The 22,631-nt window shown below is 43.5% G+C and overlaps 1 protein-coding gene across 1 annotated transcript in view; it reads left to right on the forward strand.

Moving 5' to 3' along the window:
• The window catches only part of PIP4K2A (phosphatidylinositol-5-phosphate 4-kinase type 2 alpha), a 133,488-nt gene that overhangs the window by 103,197 nt on the left and 7,660 nt on the right, over positions 1 to 22,631 (forward strand). Inside the window, exons 4-7 of the mRNA XM_040434425.1 lie at positions 6,306 to 6,402; positions 10,769 to 10,921; positions 13,209 to 13,355; positions 17,238 to 17,276. Coding sequence (XP_040290359.1) covers positions 6,306 to 6,402; positions 10,769 to 10,921; positions 13,209 to 13,355; positions 17,238 to 17,276 — 436 coding nt within the window. The remainder of the gene's footprint in view (positions 1 to 6,305; positions 6,403 to 10,768; positions 10,922 to 13,208; positions 13,356 to 17,237; positions 17,277 to 22,631) is intronic.

Consider the following 22,631-nt stretch of genomic DNA (forward strand, 5'->3'; position numbering starts at 1 on the left):
AAGTGGTACCTTGGAACCGAACCCGAGTTTGGGAAATGTTTTTTTTACAGTATAAATCAATTTCTGAAGTTATTATGCGAAGTCTCGCGAGATTTCACAAAGTAATAACTTCGGCTCATCGGAGCCAATACATTCTAATACTGTACAGAGCGCTCGTTCCGTACAGTATTGAAACAAAGTTTTATGTGAATCGACTTCGGATGTTTTATCCGAAGTCGATTCGCTCATCCTTAGGCCTCATGCACACGACCGTGCTGTTTTTTGCGGTCCGCAAACCGCGGATCCGCAAAAAACTAAAGGCGCCCGTGTTGCCTTCCGCAATTTGCGGAACGAACGGGCGCCGGCAATATAAATGCCTATTCTTGTCCGCAAAGCGAAGACAAGAATAGGACATGTTATATTTTTTTAGCAGGGCCGCAGAACAGAGCCATGGATGCGGACAGCACACGGAGTGCTGTCCGCATCTTTTGTGGCCCCATTGAAATGAATGGGTCTGCATCCGAGCCGCCAAAACGGCGGCTCGGATGCGGACCCAAAAAATGGTCGTGTGCATGAGGCCTTAGCTGTAGGAGTTCTGAAAATAGCAGAGTGCCAGATCAGCTATTTCCGGCAGTCCCAGTAGTGGTGAATGGAGCGGCGGCTATGCTTCTGAAATGCGCTCTACATTCACTACAATTGGACACTCACTCTGCCATTTATGGGACTCCCTTGGCAGTGAATGGAGTACATGGTGTCCAGTCCTTCACTTTGCTGGCCCCTTTCTGGAGATAGGAGCAGGTCTCAAGGGGAACCCACACCTATCTGACATTGATGGTTATGTTAGCAATATGCCATCAATGTCTGACATGAGCAACCCCTTTAAGGAAATAGTGTTTTGTTTTTTTATGACTCTTGAAACACAGTGATAACTATTTCATTTTACAAATGACATAGCCATATGAGTAGGGATGAGCGAACTTGAAATTTTCAAGTTTGGGTTGTGGCTGAATTTCGTTATCATGGAATATAATGAAAGTCTATGACTGAATGCACCACGGAAGCCTTTAAGAGGCAATCCGTTCTGCATTTCGTCATAATAGAAGTCTATGGGATCCGGCCGGTTTCCGTTATACAGGAGTCCCGAACCTGAACTTTAAAACTTTAAGTTCGCTCATCCCTACATCTGAGATATCAGGGCAGGATGAGATTTATTGGTAATTGCAATACAGTACTGTGCAAACGTTTTAGGCAGACATGGAAAACATGCTGCAAAATAGGAATGCTTTTAAAAATAGAAGTGTTAATAGTTTATTTTTATTAATTTACAAATTTGCACTTTGCCTTCAACATAGCATCATTTCTTCTAGGTACACTCGCACACAGTTTATGAAGGAACTCTGCAGGGAGGTTGTTCCAAACATCTTGGAGAACGAACCACAGATATTCTGTGGATGTAGGCTTGCTCAGATCCTTCTGTCTTCATGTAATCCCAGACAGACTGGATGAGGTTGAGATCAGGGCTCTGTGGGGGCCATATCATCACTTCCAAGACTTCCAGTTGTTAAAGGAGCTATCCAATTTTAAAAATGCCCCCCACAAAGCCTGGGCTCCTCCTATAGATCATACTTTCCCTGATCCCCGTCGGACCCCTGCGCGGCCACCACTGCATCTGCCCGTCACACGGATCATAACGACGGCAGGGTGCAGTCAATAGCAGGCTGTGACTTGCATCACGGGTGCCAGGGAGCGAGATAAATATGATCTATAGGAGGGGTCCGGGCATTGTAGGCGGCATTTTTAGAATTGGATAACCCCTTTAATGACATGTATGTTTAGGGTGGTTGTCCTGCTGTGGAATACATTTAAACTATTAACACTTCTATTTTTTAAAGTATTTTTACATAACAGCCTTTGGCTACTTTCACACTTGCGGCAGAGAGATCCGGCAAGCAGTTCCGTCGCCGGAACTGCCTGCCGGATCAGGCAAAATGTATGCTAACTGATGGCATTAGTAAGACTGATCAGGATCCTGATCAGTCTTAAAAATGCCTGATCAGTCGAAAAAATGCATTGAAATGCCGGATCCTGTCATCCGGCAAAAACGGATCCGGCATTTATTTTTTCACCTTTTTTTCAGTCTGCGCATGCGCATACCGGAAGGACGGATCCGGCGTTCCGGTATTCTGAATGCCGGATCCGGCACTAATGCATTCCTATGGGAAAAAATGCCGGATCCGGCATTCAGGCAAGTCTTCAGTTTTTTTAGCCGGAGATAAAACCGTAGCATGCTGCGGTTTTCTCTTTTGCCTGATCAGTCAAAACGACTGAACTGAAGACATCCTGATGCAAACTGAACGGATTACTCTCCATTCAGAATGCATGGGGACATACCTGATCAGTTCTTTTCCGGTATAGAGCCCCTGTGACGGAACGCTATGCCGGAAAAGAAAAACGCAAGTGTGAAAGTAGCCTAATTTCAACAGCTGTCTAAAACTTTTGTGCAGTACTGTATATAGATGGAAAAATGTTTATTCTTTTTATGTGGGAATAGAAAAAACAGCAATTCCTCCACTGGTTTTAAGATTTGGTTTTTACCATGTATCTTTCTCCTGGCCAGTGCGATTACAACAATACCAAATTTATATGCCGTATTTTTCACGCCATAAGGGCTCATGCACACGAACATATTTTCTTTCAGTGTCGGTTCCGTTTTTTTTTGCGGACCATATGTGGAACCATTCATTTCAATAGGTCTGCAAAACATAGAACATGACCTATTATTGTCCGCATTACGGACAAGGATAGGACTGTTCTATTAGGGGCCGGCTGTTCCATTCCGCAAAATACGGAATGCACACAGACGTCATCCGTAGTTTTTGCGGATCCGTTTTTTACAGACCACAAAATATATACGGTCGTGTGCATGAGGAAGAAAATAAGAAAAAAATATCTTTCATCAGACCTCAGATCAGACCCCCATTCCTTATTAGACTTTAAATCAGACCCCCTTTCCCCATTAGACCTCAGAGAAGACATAAAATAAATAAATAAAAATATATAAATTAACTTACCTCTCCAGCACCGTCCTGTGCCGGCACTCGGCATATCCAGTGGCTCTTAATGCACTCACCGCTCCCTCGTTTTCTCCTGGTGCCTAAATGCACTGTGAACTGACGTCGCACAGTGAAATGAAGGCAGGCAATGAAAATTCCTTAGACTGTAATATTATTCTATCATGATCTAAAAAAAAAGTTAAAAAAATAGGAAAAACTCCCCCACTAAAACTCAAATCACTCCACTTTCCAAATTTTACATCTAAAAATGAACAGAAAAAGAAACCTAATGTATCGCTGTGTCTGAAAAATGTCTGAACTATTAAATGGGTTTTCCGAGATTTGGATACCGATGACTAGAGATGAGCGAATTTATAAAAAGTTTGATTCGGCTGATTCACCGAATTTTACAAAAAATAGCAGGTGCAATGACAGGGAGCGGCGATGTCGCGTTCATACATGATCGCTGCATCTGAGTGTAAAAACAGTGTGAAATTAATCGCCATTTTGCTTGAAGATCTAGAGAGAAATCTCGTGCAGCGCGAGATTAAGTCATCACGTCGGCAGGCGTGGTGACACACAGGATTTTGCCCGAGATCTTCAATCAAGATGAAGGCTGGCGGCCCGTCGCGAGCAAATGGAGGGGGTTTTTTACACTATTTCAGGTTAAATAGTTTCACTGACACAAAGCGCCGCGGCCTTCTTGCAGCTTACAGCACCATACATTGAAGTGAATGAGGCTGAACACGATACCAAGCACAGCCACTATACAATGTACCGCGCTGTGCTTGGTGTGCGGAGAGAAGGCCGTGGTGCTACTGTGAGCGCCAGTACCTTCTCAAACAGCTGATCGGCGAGGGTCCCGGGTGTCAGACCCCCACCGATTACATACTGATGACTTATTCTGAGGACAGGTCATCAGTATCAAAATCTCATTTGCCATTTTTTGATCACCTAGTCCCAAAAATATAAAATAAAAAGTGATCAAAAAGTTGCATGACCCCAAAGTGGTACTATTAAAAACTACAGTTCGCCTGACAAAATAGAAGTCCACATACAGCTCTAAAAACAGAAATATAAAAAAGTTATGGCTGTCAGAATATGGCGATGCAAAGAAAAATATAGATATATATAATTTTTGTGTGTGTATGTTTACATGGGAAAAGGCGTTTTGTGGGAACTGAGAGTTTGCTGGTCCTCTCTCTGCCTACATTACACATGATGATTAAATATTGGTGACCACCAGTGTTTGCTGAAGGCTTTCTAACATTTTGGGAGCATACAGTAATACTAATCCATTAGGCACACCCACTATTTCAATAGTCACAGAGCTCACTATCTAATCCACCACCAGGTTGCAGTTCCTTCTGATGTGGTTAGTGGCAATCAGCTTTGGAGCGTCTGTTTTTTAATGTTCCTTTGGTCTCTTCTGTGTTTTTGTTTACTTGTTTACTGTTTTTCTTTACTTTTGTTACAATGATGTCTTTCAGTTTTTGTCATAACTTTCTTTGCCTAGGGATGGGAAGTATATCTCTGCAAGCAGGGTTATTCCTTCATCAGATCAGACGGAATATAAGATAGGGGCTCCGATGTAGATGTGAACATAATAGCCTCATACCTTTTAGTTTTTTATGTTAGTATTTCAGGTTTTCTATTTTTTTTTTTTTTCTGTGTACTATTCTTATTCTTTATACAGTGAAATCCCTTTAATCCAGCATGAAATCACCCAAACAAGTCTGATAGTTGCTACTCATTTCCAGAATAGAACTACAATATAATGTGGAATTTCACCACACATGGCAAGATTTAAAGGGGTTGTCTCAGTTTAGCAGATGGAATTTATCATGTAGGGAAAGTCAATGCAAGGCAATTACTAATGTATTGTGATCGTCCATATTGCCTCCTTTGCTGGCATGATTCATTTTCCCATCACCTTATACACTGCTCGTTTCCATGGTTACGACCACCTTGCAATCCATCAGCAGTGATCGTGCTTGCACACTATAGAAAAAAGTGGTTGGAACCACGGGAGTTAGCATAGAGTGGTGCTTTTTCCTATAGTGTGCAAGCACAACCACCGCTGTTGGATTGCAGGGTGGTCGTAACCATGGAAACAAGCCGTGTATAATGTGATGGAAAAATGAATCCAGCCAGCAAAGGAAGCAATATGAACAATCACAATACATTAGTAAGTGGCTTGTATTAACTTTCTCTACATGATAAATGCTATTTACTGAAGTGAGGCAATGCCCTTTAAACAACTGAGAAATTCCAAACAGTGTACTATTTCCCTATTAACATTTTTGGTGGGCTCTCCACTGTTGATAGTGAGTAGGATATGCTTTTGTATGAACTTCCCATAATATAGACAAGGAATCAGAGCAGAATTTTTTTTTTTATAAAACATAAAAATAAATGAAGAGAAGATTTGCTTAGCTAAATGTGCAAAAATTCTGGCTCAATTTGTGCCAGAAAACTGTTGTACACATCTTGCGCCAAATTTATTAAAGGGGTTTTCCAGGTCCCAGCCTGTCCCACAAACTCAAATTAGTTACACATAACGTGTCTCTGGAACAGTTTGCAATATACTTATTGTTGCGTGGATTAACGGATTGGAAACCTGGTCACGTGATGCTCATCTTCTAGAAAATCCAGCTTCTGTTGACGTCACGTCCTTTACCGGGTTTCTAGCCTGGGCTACACATGGGACATTACTTCCCTTGTGGATGGGGCCAAAAAAAATTCTCTCCCTAGCGCATGCGTAGATGAAGTGTATTCAAGGGGTTTGCGCTTGTGCCAGAAAAAGGAATAGTTCTGGCCCCATCCACAGCGGAAGTGACTTCCAATACATAGTCCAGACCAGTAAAGGACGTGACGTCAGTGGAGGCTGGATTTTGAGAAGAGAAGCATCGCGCAACTGGGTTCCCAGGACGCAACTTTGACGGTAAGTATATTACAAACTTTCTTTTACAGGCGTGTATTGTGAGTGGGCTTATGGCACCTACTGGGTCCCAGAAGAACTCTTTATGTGTATTAGACACTTTTTGTGCCTCACTATACAGTGTCTAGAGAAGGTGGCGTGGCTTAGGGTAAAGGGACGTGGCTTTGGTAGGAAAGGGTGTGGTTTAAAATGCGCCACCAATATTTTGCCACAAGATATTGGCCTGACGAAAGCCAACTAAGAAGTGGCCTAAGGAAACGTGTGAGGTTTTGTGTGTTTCTTCATCCTCCTCAGATGTTTATACTCTTAACAACATGCTATTTGCTTTTCAGAGAAAACATGCCTAGCCACTTTAAATTTAAAGAATATTGTCCCATGGTCTTCCGAAATCTAAGGGAAAGGTTTGGGATTGATGATCAAGATTTTCAGGTAAGACAATCTTATGGGACACCTTACTCTCAAGTCTCACCCAGGTCGGAGCTTATGCTTTGTGAATGATCAGTCATCTGATGGGTTCCCCAGTGAGGTATTAGAACGGGATTATAATCAGCTGGTTTTGGTTAATAATTTGAGGTCAGGCCTTCCTCATTCTCAGTATAGTACAGTTATGGTCCTAATGTTTCAATCCACAAAACACAAAACCAGCTGGCGGAACAGTGCCCGGGACAAATATTTGCCCTGATAAAATAGGGAACGTCTGTAGGGTTGATGTCTGGCATTGTGCAGACCCTTAAAGGGGTTGTGAAAGAATGGGGGGGGGTTGCAAATTTTGGGTGGACCTATAAAGGAACGGTCACTTACCTGCTTCTCAGCACTGGCTCCCCGCTACTTCTTCTCCAGGCCTGTGCTGCTCTGCTGGGCTCCCTTGATGGAGGAGAAAGAGGGGGTTTCTGGCAAAGTAATCTTTATTTTACAGTTCTGGCCAAAAGTTTTTTTTTGTCAACCCCCCCTTCCTTATTTTTGCACAACCCCTTTAAAGGGAGTCTGTCATCAGGAAGTTCACTATTACACCAGGCACAATGCCTTGTAGGACTAGCTCATATGAATGTAATGATACCTTTCACTTCGCAATCCATTGCTTCATTCTGGGAAGAAAAAAACCCACTTGTAATCTATATGCAAATGAGCAGTTAAGTGCACTGAAGGCGAGCCCAAGCCACTCTGTGCACCCTTGCTGCTCCTGCTTCCTCTACCAGTCCCTTCATCTCTTTTCTGATTGACCGTCTGGAGAGATGACTGTGCAGGGACCTGGCCCTGTCAATCACAAACTAGAGGGAGGGGCTGGCAGGAGGAGCAAGGGTGCACAGAATGGCTTGGACCCACCCTCAGTGCACTTAACTGCTCATTTGCATATGGGTTAACTTTTTTCTCTCTCCAGAACGAAGCAACAGGTTACTAAGTGAAAGGTATCATTGCATTCAGCTGAGCTAGCCCTACAAAGTAGTGTGTCTGGCTTATCAGTGAATTTACTGGCGATAAATTCCCTTTTGAAGGCATTCAAAGGGCAATACCCATCCTATGTGACAGCCAGAGGCGGTAAGGGTTAAAGAAACCGTATAGCACAGCCCCATAGCCCCAACCACCTCTGGCCCCCATAAAGGATGAATATTCAAATCACAGCAATGAATAGATGAGATAAGACTGCCCCTATAAATGGGTTGTCCAGGATAAGAAAAACATGGCTGCTTCCATCCAAAAGGAGCACCACCACTCTACACAGGTTGCAGCTTTGCCCCATTTGACTCCAATGGAGCTGAGCTGCAATATCAGAAGCAACCCGTGAACAGGCATGGCGAGAACAGTACTTTTACGGAACGGAGATACGGACATACGTAAATGGAGTGCACACATAGTAACTTCCGTTTTTTTTCGGACCTATTGAAATGAATGGTTCCGCATACGGTCCGCAAAAAAAAACGGAACGGACACGGAAAGAAAATACGTTCATGTGCATGAGCCCTTAGTCCAATGTACGGCCTTGTGGGTTCTACACCTGCTCAGATGTCAGGTCTCTCTTACTCTCAGGAGTACTTTGGTAGTATGGCTGCGTTGTAGGGTCAGAGTTTAAGGTTCTCTGAACTTGGTCCCAGTTGTGCAGGAGGTTGCGTAGACAGGTCTTCCCTCCAGGCTGCTTCAGACAAGACTCCCTCTACAATAACTAGCCAGGGGCCGGACCCAGTCCATCACCTGACAACCTAACACCCAGTTTGCCAAGCTGTTAACTCTGTGTTGTCCACACAATGCCATTAAGAGCATGCATACAAGAAATCACAGCAATTAACCCTTTGCAGTAGCCCTTCTGGGGCACTGCAGTATGAAACTGCCAGAAAAGAGAATTTTAACTGTTTAGTACAAGAGCATGGCGTGAGGAAAACATTTTCTTTCACTTGATGAAAAACTATTACAAAAGGCTGATAGTTGTCAGTGCAGCAGTGCAGCTGATAGTTGTCAGTGCAGCTTATCTATTACCCTCACATGATGTGCAATAATGTACAGAAAGCAGATTCCACAGACATGTTAAATGTGTGAAGAATTGACAACTGGAATCTGATGAATTGCTGTCGGCCATATAGCAAGTGTTCTATCAAGTTCCTAGGAATTTTTTGAAGATGATTTTGAACGGCATAGCTCCACTGTAAAAACCCGGTGTGATTGGGGAAAAAAGGGGAAAGAAATAAAACCATTATTTTTGAGGACTTTTTTTTAAAACCGTTCTTCACTTGAAGGTAACAATTACTTGTTTTACATTAGACGTATTGTCCATTTCTGATCACACAGTCCTGCTTCAAGGACTAAGCAGCAGGTGTATAATTCTGCTAGAGCGCTACCACAGGCAAAAGGAAGCATTACACAGTTCTCACTGAAATCAGTGGACTTTCCATTGACTTCACAGGCGGCTCCTCCAGGGTGAGAGGGGCTTTTTGCGGATGCTCTGCCTTCTGGCTGATCAATAAGGGCCCCTTTATTTATTCAGAAAGCCTTAGAAGTGTAATTGAATTTATGATTTTCTAAACCAGACGACCCCTTTAAATCTTATTTGCCTAAAATATCAAGTTCAACTAACTAAAAAAAGGGGTGAACCTAATAGAGCTTTATACGCCAGGACTAAAATTGGGTGCAAGGTAGTCCATGGTTACACAAATTGGCTGCTACTTTTTGTTGGTTTTCTCATGAGATCTATGGATGTCCTCATTGGTGGGCCCCTCAAAAATGGGCATATTACTTATAAGAAATGTAGTAAAATGCTAGTCTGCATAATACTGTCCCCCTTTCTTCAATCGGAGGAGTCTGCTAACTGGTTGTCCTTGGTCCTCTGGTCCTATTGAGACAATCCATGTTATCACGTTGGAAATAGATGCTAAATGATCAGACGTTCTTAGTTTATGGATGTTAGAATTTAAAGGTATACCTCCTGAAATACAGAGCAGAGTGTATTCCTCCTGGTAATGTACAAATGAATCGACATCCGTGTTTGACTATTCCCTTGTCAATGGGGCGTGACCCTGCAGTCTCTGATACTATCCGGTCAGTGCCAATTTGCAAGTGGAATGTCCAGTTTATTCATCCATTTCCAGGAAGAATAACAGAGGAACACTCCAAAGACTTACTGATAGGGACCTTAGATCGTGAGCCCCATTGGGGACAGTTGGTTGCTAATGTCTGTAAAGCGCAGCGGAATATAGTAGTGCTATATAAGTGCAGAAAATAAATAAACTGCAAACTGCTAAGTAAATCTCCATACACCGCTTGATCTTTTCAATGAGAACCAGTACCCCCCACCAGAAAAAAAAACAGCGTTCCCCATACTTTACCTAGCCATATTGTCCCTCCATAACATAGCCCTGCTATTTCATAAAAATATTTATTACATATTAAAATTGCTCCTTTCAGGGTCCGTCTGAAGATGCTCACGTACATGGTGGTCATGACCTTGACCCCTGAAAACTACAATTGGGTAATTACGTGAGTGATCTCTCACTGTGAGCTCTGTTGGCCAAATTACCAAATTACCTCTGCATGTATGGAGTCTGTAGCCCCCGGGTCTAGTGATATCAGATGTCACTGGTTCAGGACCTTGACTTTGAAGCAGAGAATGTCAATTTCAGGATAATTTATTGCGACTATCCTACGAGACTGTGTTTGAGATCATCCAAACAGAAACCTGAAAACTCGCTCTGTCCGTTTGCTTTAATCTTGCTGGAGTGTAATTCGACCGGTGCCTTTACAAGCAATCTGGCACTGGAATGCTGCTTTCATCATCTTCTGAGCACCGTGGACTCACCTGCCACCTGGTGGTCACTCAGTGGCGCTGCCCCCAGTAAGAATAGTCCGCACACGAGCCTGGACGGTGCACAGTAGGCTGTTTGTATGAAATGCAGCAGCCTATGAATATGGATGAGGCTGCCAATGCAGCTGTGTAAGTAAGAGTGGTGTCAAATGAACCAAGTGCCTCGTATAGGAAAACCGGCATCAAGCATCTAAAGAAATGTACGAGGATATGAGAGGACATTGCTTACACAGCTGTCCATGGGATTCTGCATATATGTCCCAGATCTGACATAATGTTCCATAGATTTATAGGTTGTTGCAATAGGAAACGCAATATGAATTTAGCCGTTGGTCCCTAGTTTGCACGAAATATTGGGAATGGTTATTATGCAGAAAATGACTGTGGCGGATTTACACACTATATGTAGTAATGTATCACCTAGGTATAAATATAGGTGATACATTCCCTTTAAGGAGAACATCTACAGCTGAATATCTTGTAGTAACTGTCTCTTCTCATTTTCAGAACTCCCTGACCAGATACGCCCCTTTGGCTAACGACTCTCAGGCTCGCAGCGGAGCTAGGTTTCACACTTCTTGTGACAAGAGGTATATCATCAAAACTATTACAAGTGAAGACGTGGCTGAGATGCACAACATACTAAAGAAATACCACCAGGTAAGTCCAGGATGTATCTAGAGATACAGTCAATGGATGCCGTGATTATGAGAACGTGACTGCAGCCACCTGGGATATCGCAGATGCCAGCCTCACGTTTTCCACTGCAATTAAAGGGGGTTAACTCATGACTAGTGTTAAGCGAACTTGTGTTTTCAAGTTCGGTGTACAAGGCTTGGGTTATCTAAGAATCCCGTTATGGATTTCGTAACCACGGACCATAACTTATGGCCTGTGATCGCGGAATTCATAACGGAATTCTTAGATATGCCGAAATTGAAATCACAAGTTCGCTCATCCCTACTCATGATGTCTACCCCCTTTATATAAATATGGACATCATAGAGAAGACTGACCTTCTCGCGCTCTGTCTGGTTGACCCATCCTACTCCATGTGTTACAGTGATTGCAAGTGATTTTCACAGGCAGATAATAGAATGCATTGATACTTTTATTAGTCAGCTCTGCTACATCTACACTTGCCTAGGTGTCCTCTTTCCGTCTCCAAATGTGGAAAACTCAATGAACCCTTGAACCATTCATCCATATCAAAGCACTAGTGGAAATGGCTATTAGCATTGGCAGCCAAACAGCTTCCACTTTAGTCATCACCACGTCCCTCAGGACTTCCCATATTACATAGTCTTGCAAAATATTATCTTAAAGGGGTTGTCCAGGGGGATAAAATTAGTGGTAGAAGGCCTTAAAGTGGGCTGAAAGAAAAAAATAAAAGAAGCCATACTCGCCCTTACTGATCCCCCAGTGCTCCTCGGATATTCACTGGACTCCACCTTACTGGTCACATCCTGGCTCGCCAGAGATCAAGATGCCTTTCCAGCCAATCACTGGCCACGGTGGTGACCCGCCTCAGCCAGTGATTGGCTAAGCAGACATTTCCAAGCTTTTCCTGCATATCGGGGCCTGACCAGGACCTGAAGAGCAACAGGGACCCCGGTAAGCATCAAAACAATAGGGGGGCGGGGGATCAGTAAGGGCGGTCTACGTTTAATGCTTACCCCTGGACAACTTATTTAAAGTCTTCTTATTATATTTTTATAATAATCAATGATGGAAAGGGGACAACATTCTTCTTGGCAAATTCTGGCATCATCATGGATTTATGCAAGGGGACTTCTCTTCTACGTTCACCTTCACAACCAGTTCTTTTTATTGTCGTAATCAATCTGAAATGAACATTTCTTTGTAAACCCTTATGGAGACCTGTGCATCTCTATGGTAACAGACTACAGACAAAACCTGTGTAGTCCCGTTCTTTCTCTCTCCCAGACCCATACTTTTTGCTAACGTTTAGTAGTTTGGAAAGAATTCAAGGCCGGGTGGAAGGGAGTATGACTACAGGGTTTGTTTGTAGTCTGTTACCATGACGATGCCTATGGTTACATAAGACTTATGCACACAAAACTGCATAATATTTTTAAAGGTGTACATGGCCGTTTATGAAAACAAAATGCACTTTGTCTGTGTTTCTGCTATGCTCCGGGCTAAGCTATAACTGGGGAGTCCTAATAATTTTCATAAAATACTATAACATAACAATCTATTTGGAGATTTATAGAATCAGGACTTGGACTAGGGAAAGTGAGACTGGGCCCAGATTTTGGGATTTACATCCATGAATTTAACCATCTCTTGCCCGGTCCATAGAGCTGCATTCATTCATGCCTCAAGACCTGTATCCGGTTGGCTGTGATTCCTTTTCCTGGATCTGCAGTAAGGCTACTTTCACACTAGCGTTTTTGGTGGATCCGTCATGGATCAGCAAAAACGCTTCCGTTATGATAATACAACCGTCTGCATCTCAATACCGGAAAGGAAAACGCAGATGTGAAAGTAGCCTTGAAAAAACAATGTAATTCTGCCGGTTCAGAAGTAGTCATTTGTTTCACAGACTCGTACAAAGTTCTCCCGAGGCATAAATAATGTAAGAGGAATCTATATATTCAGGGCCGCACGGCTTATTATGTGCGGGTCTGTGCAGTGGAAAGTGGTCCGCTCTTAATAAGCTCTCAGAGCCCCCGCTGAGCACATTTAGGATGGAAAATGTGCTGAGTTCATCATCCGCTGCCTGCACTAATATGATGAAAACGGGCTGCGGCACACCAGAGGTCGTCTATCATGTTAACATTTAACAACACGTGTTTTATGTTTCCTTAATTGGTTGATATATTATATGTAGCGTAAAGGAGAGCTCCGATTGTAGGACGCTCATACGTGTTTCTTTTATTAGACTTGGTTGTCATTTTCTACTCTTGCGTTTTATACGTAGTTCATCGTGGAATGCCATGGAAACACTCTTCTCCCACAATTTTTGGGCATGTACCGGCTAAACGTGGACGGCGTGGAGACGTATATGATTGTCACGAGGAACGTGTTTAGCCATCGGCTTTCTGTTTATAGGAAATACGACTTAAAGGTAGGTGCAGAATCTGTAGTGATTGTGTATATTGTGTAGATCACCAATGTCCGTTGCGAATAGATGGCCTTATAATGCCGACCAATCTGTTCTACCTCGAAACGGTTTCGTCTGCAGATGGTCATTATCAGGCTGGAGCTGCATGTTAAAAGGGTGTCTTAGGACAAAAGCTTTTTGACTGTTCTCTCAACAGTCCTCATCTCGGCTGGAGAGGAGGATGAACGTGTTCTGTGCTCTCCAAAGACCGGAATAGGGGCATAGAAAAAAAGCACCAATTTTCACACCCACATAGTGACAGCTCTGGTGGCCACCAATACAAGTGCCCCTTTTAAGGTGCCAGCTACCACAGTCATGGAGACATTTCTCCCTGTTGCCTGCACAATGGGGGGTGCGTCCTTGAGGATGCACACAATTGTATACACTGCATATGCCAGGGATGGCCAACCTGAGACTCTCCAGCTGTTGCAAAACTACAACTCCCAGCAAGCCCAGACTGCTTACAGCTATCAACCTACAGCAGGGCATGGTGGGAGAGCTGCAAGTTGGCCATCTATGGCATAAACAAATAAGCATGGGTGCAGACCGTCATGCCCCCTGGGACACATTGCACATGCCACAAAATACCTCCCACTGGCTTTTTTGTTTAGATATGTCCTTTTTTTTTTTTTTGCCCCTTATATATTCACGTGAATTCCAGTGATTAACCGGGGGAAAAAAAATCCTGATTAAACGGAATGTAGAAAAATAAAATCAGTCTTCTGATGATCTTCTCCTCCAATACGGGAAGGTGGGTTGTCGTTTTTCTCTTCCGGAATTTTTCTGCAATCAAGCCGAGCAGTATTGTTCAGGCAGACGTCTCACAGGCTGGGATTGTGCTGTATAGCGGAGCGATCATCTTCTATCCCGCAATCAGCACATAATGTTCAGTTCAACTTTATTTTTATTTTTTTATTTTTTTTTACGTTCATGAATTATTCATGGGAGGTTTCTCAAATCTTGCCCTATAAATAATGATTTATTCCAGATCCGCTCATCAATACATTCTATATGTAGAATAAAAGCGATATTAACCCGTGAAATTAAGCCAAAAGGCCATGGTATAGTCTATAATACATACATATACATAATAATACTTATAGTCTATAATACATACAGATGTATTTTAAGGTTCACTATGAACATAATATGGAGAATGTATTAAATAGGCTGAGCCAAGTTGTAAAGTTATCCCCTATCCACAGGGGAAAACCATCTGATTGGTGGGCCTCCGACCGCTCCATTCATTCTCTATGGGAATACCGGACGGTCTGCTGTCGCTGCCACTCCTATAGCGATGAATGGAACATCATTAGTCATGAGCAATCTGACACTCCTATCTTTTGGGGAAACCAGATCCCCCTTCTTGTGTACCGTGAAGGTCCCAGATGTCGACCCCCCACCAATCATATGGTTATCCCCTATTCTGTAGATAGGGTATAACTTTAGAACTTGGCAAAATCCCTTTAAAGTTGTTTTCTCATCTTGGAAATTTAGGCCCCATGCATACGACTGTATTTTCGGTCCACATCTGATCCGCATTTTTTGGATGCAGACCCATTAATTTCAATTGGGGCTGCCCGCATCCGTTGGTCTGTTCCACTGGCCCGCAAAAAAGATGTCCTAGACTTGTTTGTTTTGCGGACAAGGATAGGACATTTATACAGGGGTAAAAATAATAAAATAAAATAAATGGCAGCATGCACACGATCGGGAACCATGTGTTGTGGATTCGCAGTTTGCATGAGGCCTTATGCAGTATCCATAACCTTTAAAGATGAGTAGAAAGAGAAGGTCATGTGTATGTGGCCTTCTCTGCAACCACCAGCTGGCCCAAATGGGTATTCCCATCTCAGACAATGGGGGCATATCGCTAAGATATGCCCCCATTGTCAGATAGGTGCGGGTCCCAGAGGGTGCACCAAGCATGTGTTGTTGCCCTCCATTCATTTCTGTGGGGCCGACGAGCGCTGGCTCGGCTATTTCCGTCGGCCCCATAGAAATGAATGGCTGCACAAGCGTGGTGCACTCCCATTCACTTCTATGGGGAAAATGCTTGGTGGTGGCCGGACCAAGGGAAACCCGGGGTCCTCCAGTCACCACTTTCCCCGCTCCGTTCTCGATATAAGTGCAGGTCCCAGAGGTGAGACCCGCACCTGTCAGACAATGGGGACATATGCTAGCGATATGCCCCCATTGTCTCAGATGGGCATACCCCTTTAAATAGCCCACCACTGGCCAGTTTAACCCCTTTTGCCTAATATAATGCCACTGCATAATTGCCAATCGTCCTGAATTTTCAGGGACAGTCCATGATTTTTACAGACAGTCTTGGCAAATGCGTGCTGAGCTGGGCTGAAAATGGGTGTGGCCAATGCAACTCCACCCATAAGTGGGCATTCCTGTGTGAGTTTGGGCCTTTCCGGGGCAGGGCTTAAAGAGGACCTTTCACTTGTAAAAACAATGTGAACTGAGTATGCTGACATATAGAGCGGCGCCCGGGGATCTCACTGCACTTACTATTATCCCCGGGCGCCGCTCCGTTCTCCCGTTATGCCCTCCGGTACCTTTGCTCTGTAAGTTATAGTAGGCGGTGTCTTCCCTTGTCCTGTGGGCGTCTCCTTCTCCTAGGCTGTAGCGCTGGCCAATCGCAGCGCACAGCTCACAGCCTGGGAGGTTTTTTTCTCCCCGGCTGTGAGCTCTGCGATGCGATTGGCCAGCGCTACAGCGTAGGAGAAGGAGACGCCCAGGAGAACAAGTGCAGACTCCGCCTACTATAACTTACTGAGCGAAGATACCGGAGGACATAATGGGAGAAGGGAGCGGCGCCCGGGGATAATAGTAAGTGCAGTGAGATCCCCGGGCGCCGCTCTATATGTCAGCATACTCAGTTCACATTGTTTTTACAAGTGAAAGGTCCTCTTTAAATGACACAAATTTAACAACTAAAATGTTGGATAGTATGTCACTGGAATTCTGCTTAGCTCATCAATTCTTGCATTGAACCATAATTCATACCAAAAAAAAAACATTAAGACACGATCATGAATCCAGCAATTCTGTAGTTACACAGGCATCTTTCTGTCCTCCAGGTCTTCATTTTTTCAAACAGGAAGTAGCTGTCAGCCACTTCCTGTCTGCCATGTTAGCTCACGTAGTGCTGGTTACTGCAGATTTATCAGTAGACGGCAGGCAGACTATTTAATGCGGGTCTGTGGTCTAGAGGCCACTGAAAGACTGTGTTCTGTCTCGTGTCTTACTAGGGGAGATATATCAAAACTGTTGCAACGGAAAACTGGCCAAGGCTACGTTCACATCTCTATTAGGAGATCTGGCAGGCTGTTCCAGGCTGCACAGAGCAGCCTGCCGGATCTTCTACTTCTCCACCAGATCCCTATTGACTGCAATGAGGTCCATCGGTGATCCGTTCGATTTCCAGCATAAATGCCAGGTTTCGGATGGACAAAAAACATTTCATGCAACTTTTTTTTTGTCTGACCAACAGCAGGCATTTGCACCGGATCAGGCTGCCGGGTCTCCAATATGGAGATGTGAACGCAGCCTTCGGTGTCTATAGCGATCAATCAGATTCAGCCTTTGTTTTTTCAGCGCATTTTTGGAAAATGAAAGGTAGAATATGGTTGCCATGGGCAACTAAGCCAGTTTTCCTTAGCGACAGTCTTGATAAATTTCCATGTACGTCTTTCCATATCAACTCAGCGTTATTTTATTTTTTTCTTGTAATTCTTAATGCATTTTAATGTGGATTTTTCTGTTCGGTAAATTATTTATTCTAATATGTTAAAATATCAGTAATATTTTACCTGCTCTGCTTCTATTTCATAGGGATCCACTGTGGCACGGGAAGCCAGCGACAAAGAAAAGGTACATAGCTTATTTATTACCATTGGACTATTAAAGACCTTGACTCTCTGACAGAGACAACCGTGTGCTTTGATCATGTATGAGAAGAGTAAATGTAATAAATATTCCCTAGAATGAAGGGGCGGCAGCTCTGGGTAAAGAAGGGGCGCCCCTAGTACTCGCCACCATCTGTGTGGCCCTGTGATGCAGTTCTCTGTGCGGTCTGGTCAGGAGCAGCGCTCCGTCACTAGAAGCCTGAAGAGACCACAGGGCTTCTCTAATTCTAGGTATTGTTTGTGGTCCGAGCATATTCAAATTTTTAGAAATTTTTGTATTTTCAAGACTGTGAAGCGTACTAACCCACATTTGAAAGTTAGCACACAGGAGATTGAGTGCAGTGCTGTGTGAAACTTTCCGGGCATTGACATGCCCCCTTCATTCAGTGCTCCACCTCTTTTCAGCATCGCCTATTTTGTGTGTTGCCCCCTGAGTACGGCAACCTGCCCCCAAACGCACTTGGGGCTCTGGGGATGCATCTAAATATGCAGAATCCTGATGCCACATACATGTACAGTACACGGAGGGCTGTTTTCCATGTACCTTGCTGTGCCCAGGAGATTTGCCAACTCTTCAGGGAGTCCGTGAGGTCTCTCCTGTTTATGCAGGAGCCTCCTGGACATTTCGGAAGAGTTGGCAGTTATGCTATAAAATGGCCAAAAGTGAGGCAAAAGTTTGCTCGGGTGAGAGCCAGGGGTGGGATTCAAATTTATAACAACCGGTCCCTACTCAACGGCGGACACACGCGGAGTCACGACACATGTTTACATATACATACACCATATATACAGTGGATATAAAAAGTCTACACACCCCTGTTAAAATGTCAGGTTTCTGTGATAAAGATAAATCATTTTAGAACTTTTTCCACCTTTTAATGTGTCCTATAAACTGTACAACTCAATTGAAAACAAAACTGAAATCTTTTAGGTAGAGGGAAGAAAAAATATAAAAATAAAATATGGTTGCATAAGTGTGCACACCCTTAAACTAATACTTTGTTGAAGCACCTTTTGATTTTATTACAGCACTCAGTCTTTTTGGGTATGAGTCTATCAGCATGGCACATTTTGACTTGGCAAGATTTGCCCACTCTTCTTTGCAAAAACACTCCAAATCTGTCAGATTGTGAGGGCATCTCCTGGGCACAGCCCTCTTCAGATCGCCCCACAGATTTTCAATCAGATTTAGGTCTGGGCTCTGGCTGGGCCATTCCAAAACTTTAATCTTCTTCTGGTGAAGCCATTCCTTTGTTGATTTGGATGTATGCTTTGGGTCGTTGTCATGCTGAAAGATGAAGTTCCTCTTCATGTTCAGCTTTCTAGCAGAAGCCTGAAGGTTTTGTGCCAATATTGACTGGTATTTGGAACTGTTCATAATTCCCTTTAGCTTAACTAAGGCCCCAGTTCCAGCTGAAGAAAAACAGCCCCTTGGCATGATGCTGCCACCACTATGCTTCACTGTGGGTATGGTGTTCTTTTGGTGTTGTGCAGTGTTGTTTGCGCCAAACAAATCTTTTGGAATTATGGCCAAAAAGTTCAACCTTGGTTTCATCAGACCATAACACCTTTTCCCACATGCTTTTGGGAGACTTCAGATGTGTTTTTGCAAAATGTAGCCTGGCTTGGATGTTTTTCTTCGTAAGAAAAGGCTTTCGTCTTGCCACTCTACCCCATAGCCCAGACATATGAAGAATACCGGAGATTGTTTTCACATGTACCACACAGCCAGTACTTGCCAGATATTCCTGCAGCTCCTTTAATGTTGCTGTAGGCCTCTTGATAGCCTCCCAGACCAGTTTTCTTCTCGTCTTTTCATCAATTTTGGAGGGACGTCCAGTTCTTGGTAATGTCACTGTTGTGCCATATTTTTTCCACTTGATGATGACTGTCTTCACTGTGTTCCATGGTATATCTAATGCCTTGGAAATTCTTTTGTACTCTTCTCCTGATTGATACCTTCTAACAATGAGATCCCTCTGATGCTTTGGAAGCTCTCTGTGGACCATGGCTTTTGCTTTGGGATGCGACTAAGAAAATTTCAGAAAAGACCAACTAGAGCAGCTGAACTTTATTTTGGGGTTAACCAGAGGCACTTTACATGATGGCAGGTGTATGCTGACTCCTATTTAACAGGATTTTGAATGTGATTGCTTAATTCTGAACACAGCTACATCCCCAGTTATAAGAGGGTGTGCACACTTATGCAACCACATTATTTTAGTTTTATTTTCTTCCCTTCACCTAAAAGATTTCAGTTTGTTTTTCAATTGAGTTGTACAGTTTACAGTTTATAGGTCACATTAAAGGTGGAAAAAGTTCTGAAATGATTTATTTTTGTCTCATTTATTTACATCACAGAAACCTGACATTTTAACAGGGGTGTGTAGACTTTTTATATCCACTGTATGCGTCACACATAAATACACCATATACACACTGCACACACATACCACCCAACTAAGGAGCTAAACTATCAGTGGTGTGCAAAGCAATGGAAGTGAACATCTCCAGCTGCCCTGCCGCCACCAGAGCGCCGGATCGGGACTCAGCCGGTAACACGGTTCTCCGATCCAGTTGTAATTTTTACAACCAGTTCTGGAGAACTGGAGGGAACTGGCTGAATCCCATGTCTGTTGAGTATCCAGCAAAAACGGAGGGACCATTTACATTTACTTAAAACCGTTGACCAGGATTAGAAGAGCAGATCTGCTTCTATTTCTTTCTTTTTTCTTCAACCATCCAGCAGCACAGTTGTGGTCTAGGAAAAGCTAGTACCCTGTGTGATGCCTAGTGCAGGGCTTGAGGCGGAGAAGTTGGTGCATGACCTGGTCTTCCTTGAACTTTTATGTCCTACATTGCCCCTGCAGGCTGCACCAGTTTTTTCTGGAGTTTTGCTTTAAACCCTTAAAGGGGTTGTGCAGCTATATATAGGGGTTAATTTACCATAGCTTGTATTGGAAAATGTGGAAAAAAAAATAAATTAGCGTTATTAGTTCCAGTAGAGAACAGTCTGCTGGAACTACCTGGAACCGGCATTGTCTGATATTACGCAAGGCTTGCCGGCCCCATTGACTATAAGACTATGGAGACCTGGCTGCTACCCGGCAAATATGCCAGGATTCGGCTGGACAAAAATCTATGCCGGAAGAGACTGCCAGAACTTAATATCATTTATGTAAAATAAGCGTGATTCTTTGCATCAGTACGATTGCAGCAATACTGCATTTATGTGTTACTACTTTTAAAAAATAAACATTTCTGCATTGCATCACCATAACATTTTCACCTACAGAGCGGTGTCAGGGCTTGTTTTTTGTGAGGCAATGTGTATTTTTTATTAGTACTATTTTTGGGTATATGCGACTTTTTGATTAACTTTTATACAATATGATTTCATCTAGGAATACAGAAAAATGGTGGGTTTTTTATTTTGGAACACAAAAAAGCTGTGGCCATATCTTGCATTCTGGCCAATTGGATGTGACAAACCGTCCTACAATTTTATTTTTTTGTAGTGGTGTGAGGGTTTTTCTAGAATTTGCGGCATGCTCTGGGTGTGGCATTTTTTTCAGGCGTTCTCTTGAGAAAGAAATGTCTGACAAAAACATTGCGTGAGTAAAAGATGACAAACCAAAAAAAAAATGCTTGTAATCACTTCGGTATGGCTCTGGCTGGGCCATTCCAAAACTTAGTCCACAGATATAAATAGTGAGGGGCATTTATCATGGCCCAACAGATTTACTGTCATGTATGCCAGAAATGGGTGTAAATGATACTTCAGATCTACATTTGAAAGTCTGGTGCCTCAATAATTTTGGAGCATTCTGCACCGGCGGACTTTAGTCTGGCATTTGTAACACCAGTCTTGGGGTACTTTCACATGTGCGCTGCAGCTTTCTGCATAGAATGCCAGGAATTGGCTGGAAAAAAAGCAGTTTCTGTCAGTCCGATTCTCAGCATACTTGCCATATTGCAGCTGGATCTCTGCCGTTCTCCGTTATAATTATTGGGGTTGGCGGGCATTCCGGTAGCATCCGGCAATGCCGGATCTGGAGAACTCCGGCAGGCTGTTCTCTGCCGAAACAATGATATGCCGCAGATGTGAAACTAGATTTAGTATTTCTGTCCCAGATAATTGTGCAAACTTCCCAAAATTATGACGCACATTTCCTTCTTACTAGACTGCTGTGGAAGCAAAGCTGTCGCCCATCCAGTAATCATGTTTCTGGTCGTTCAGAATGTGATTGGCTGATTCGGGTTGTTGAGTTGTTTTGCTGCGCACGTGTTCTCCTGACCCATGTGATGTGCCACATTGTATCGAGTATTTGTAGCCGGTTGTCTCAAAATATGTCCTTGTGCAGTCATCCTCCACTTCATCTTGGCCGACCTCCTACGGCTGACACATTCTTGCATCTGTTTTGATTTTCTCCCTTCCCCCAGAAGATTCATTGTTCATTGATGGGACATCACTCAGGAGCCCATTGCTGAGACAGATTAGTCTTCTCCCCGGCATGTGAGGAAGCACTTAGCTCCCCGGTGGCCTGTCTTTTCAGAGAGGAGGTGCAGCTCCAGTATGGTATAAAATTAGTGGTTTTAGTTCGGCTTACTTCTTCTTTAGTGCTGACAGTCTGGGCATCGTGCCAGGACGTAAGAAGTCAGCTGCTCAGTGGAGAATTGGAAATGGAAGAAAAGGTCGGAAAGGAAAAGACGATTATAGACAGGACACCTTTCCCCGGGGTGGAACATCTCACTGCATTCATTGTATTGGTTTTTCTAACAGTTTGAACACATATTTACCTGCAATCAGTGCATGTCATTGCTTGTAAATTGCTTGTTTCCCTGTCCTATTGCACTTGCATACTGTTATTGAATCGAAGTATATGAGGAAATAACCCGTACGTTCACTTAGCAATAACTGCCCGATCTAAAGCACTTATCCTGATTCCACTCCACTGATACAGTACTCTTAAAGGGGTTGTCCGGCTTATTAAAAAATGTAGCTCTCCCCCCTGCAAAGCTAGCAGTTGTCAAAAAAGAATTCATACTCGCCTAGTTCACCCCCCACTGATTCCAGCACCGCTGCTCCGATCCTCCTTGCCGCTGCAGCCGCGACATCATCTTATAGGCTGCCAGAATGATGGACCTGTAAACACCAGACAACACTACAGCCAATCACTGGCCTCATTGGTATACAGCACAAGAGGTCAGTGATTGGCTACAGCGGTTACGTGGCGTATACGTATGCCATCGCTGCCGCCAAATAAATAAAGCCTGAGGATCAGGGAAACAACAGGGCCAGGGCTGTGAACACGTTTGG

Source organism: Bufo bufo, chromosome 5, assembly GCF_905171765.1.
Source record: "Bufo bufo chromosome 5, aBufBuf1.1, whole genome shotgun sequence".
In the NCBI taxonomy this organism is placed as follows: domain Eukaryota; kingdom Metazoa; phylum Chordata; class Amphibia; order Anura; family Bufonidae; genus Bufo; species Bufo bufo.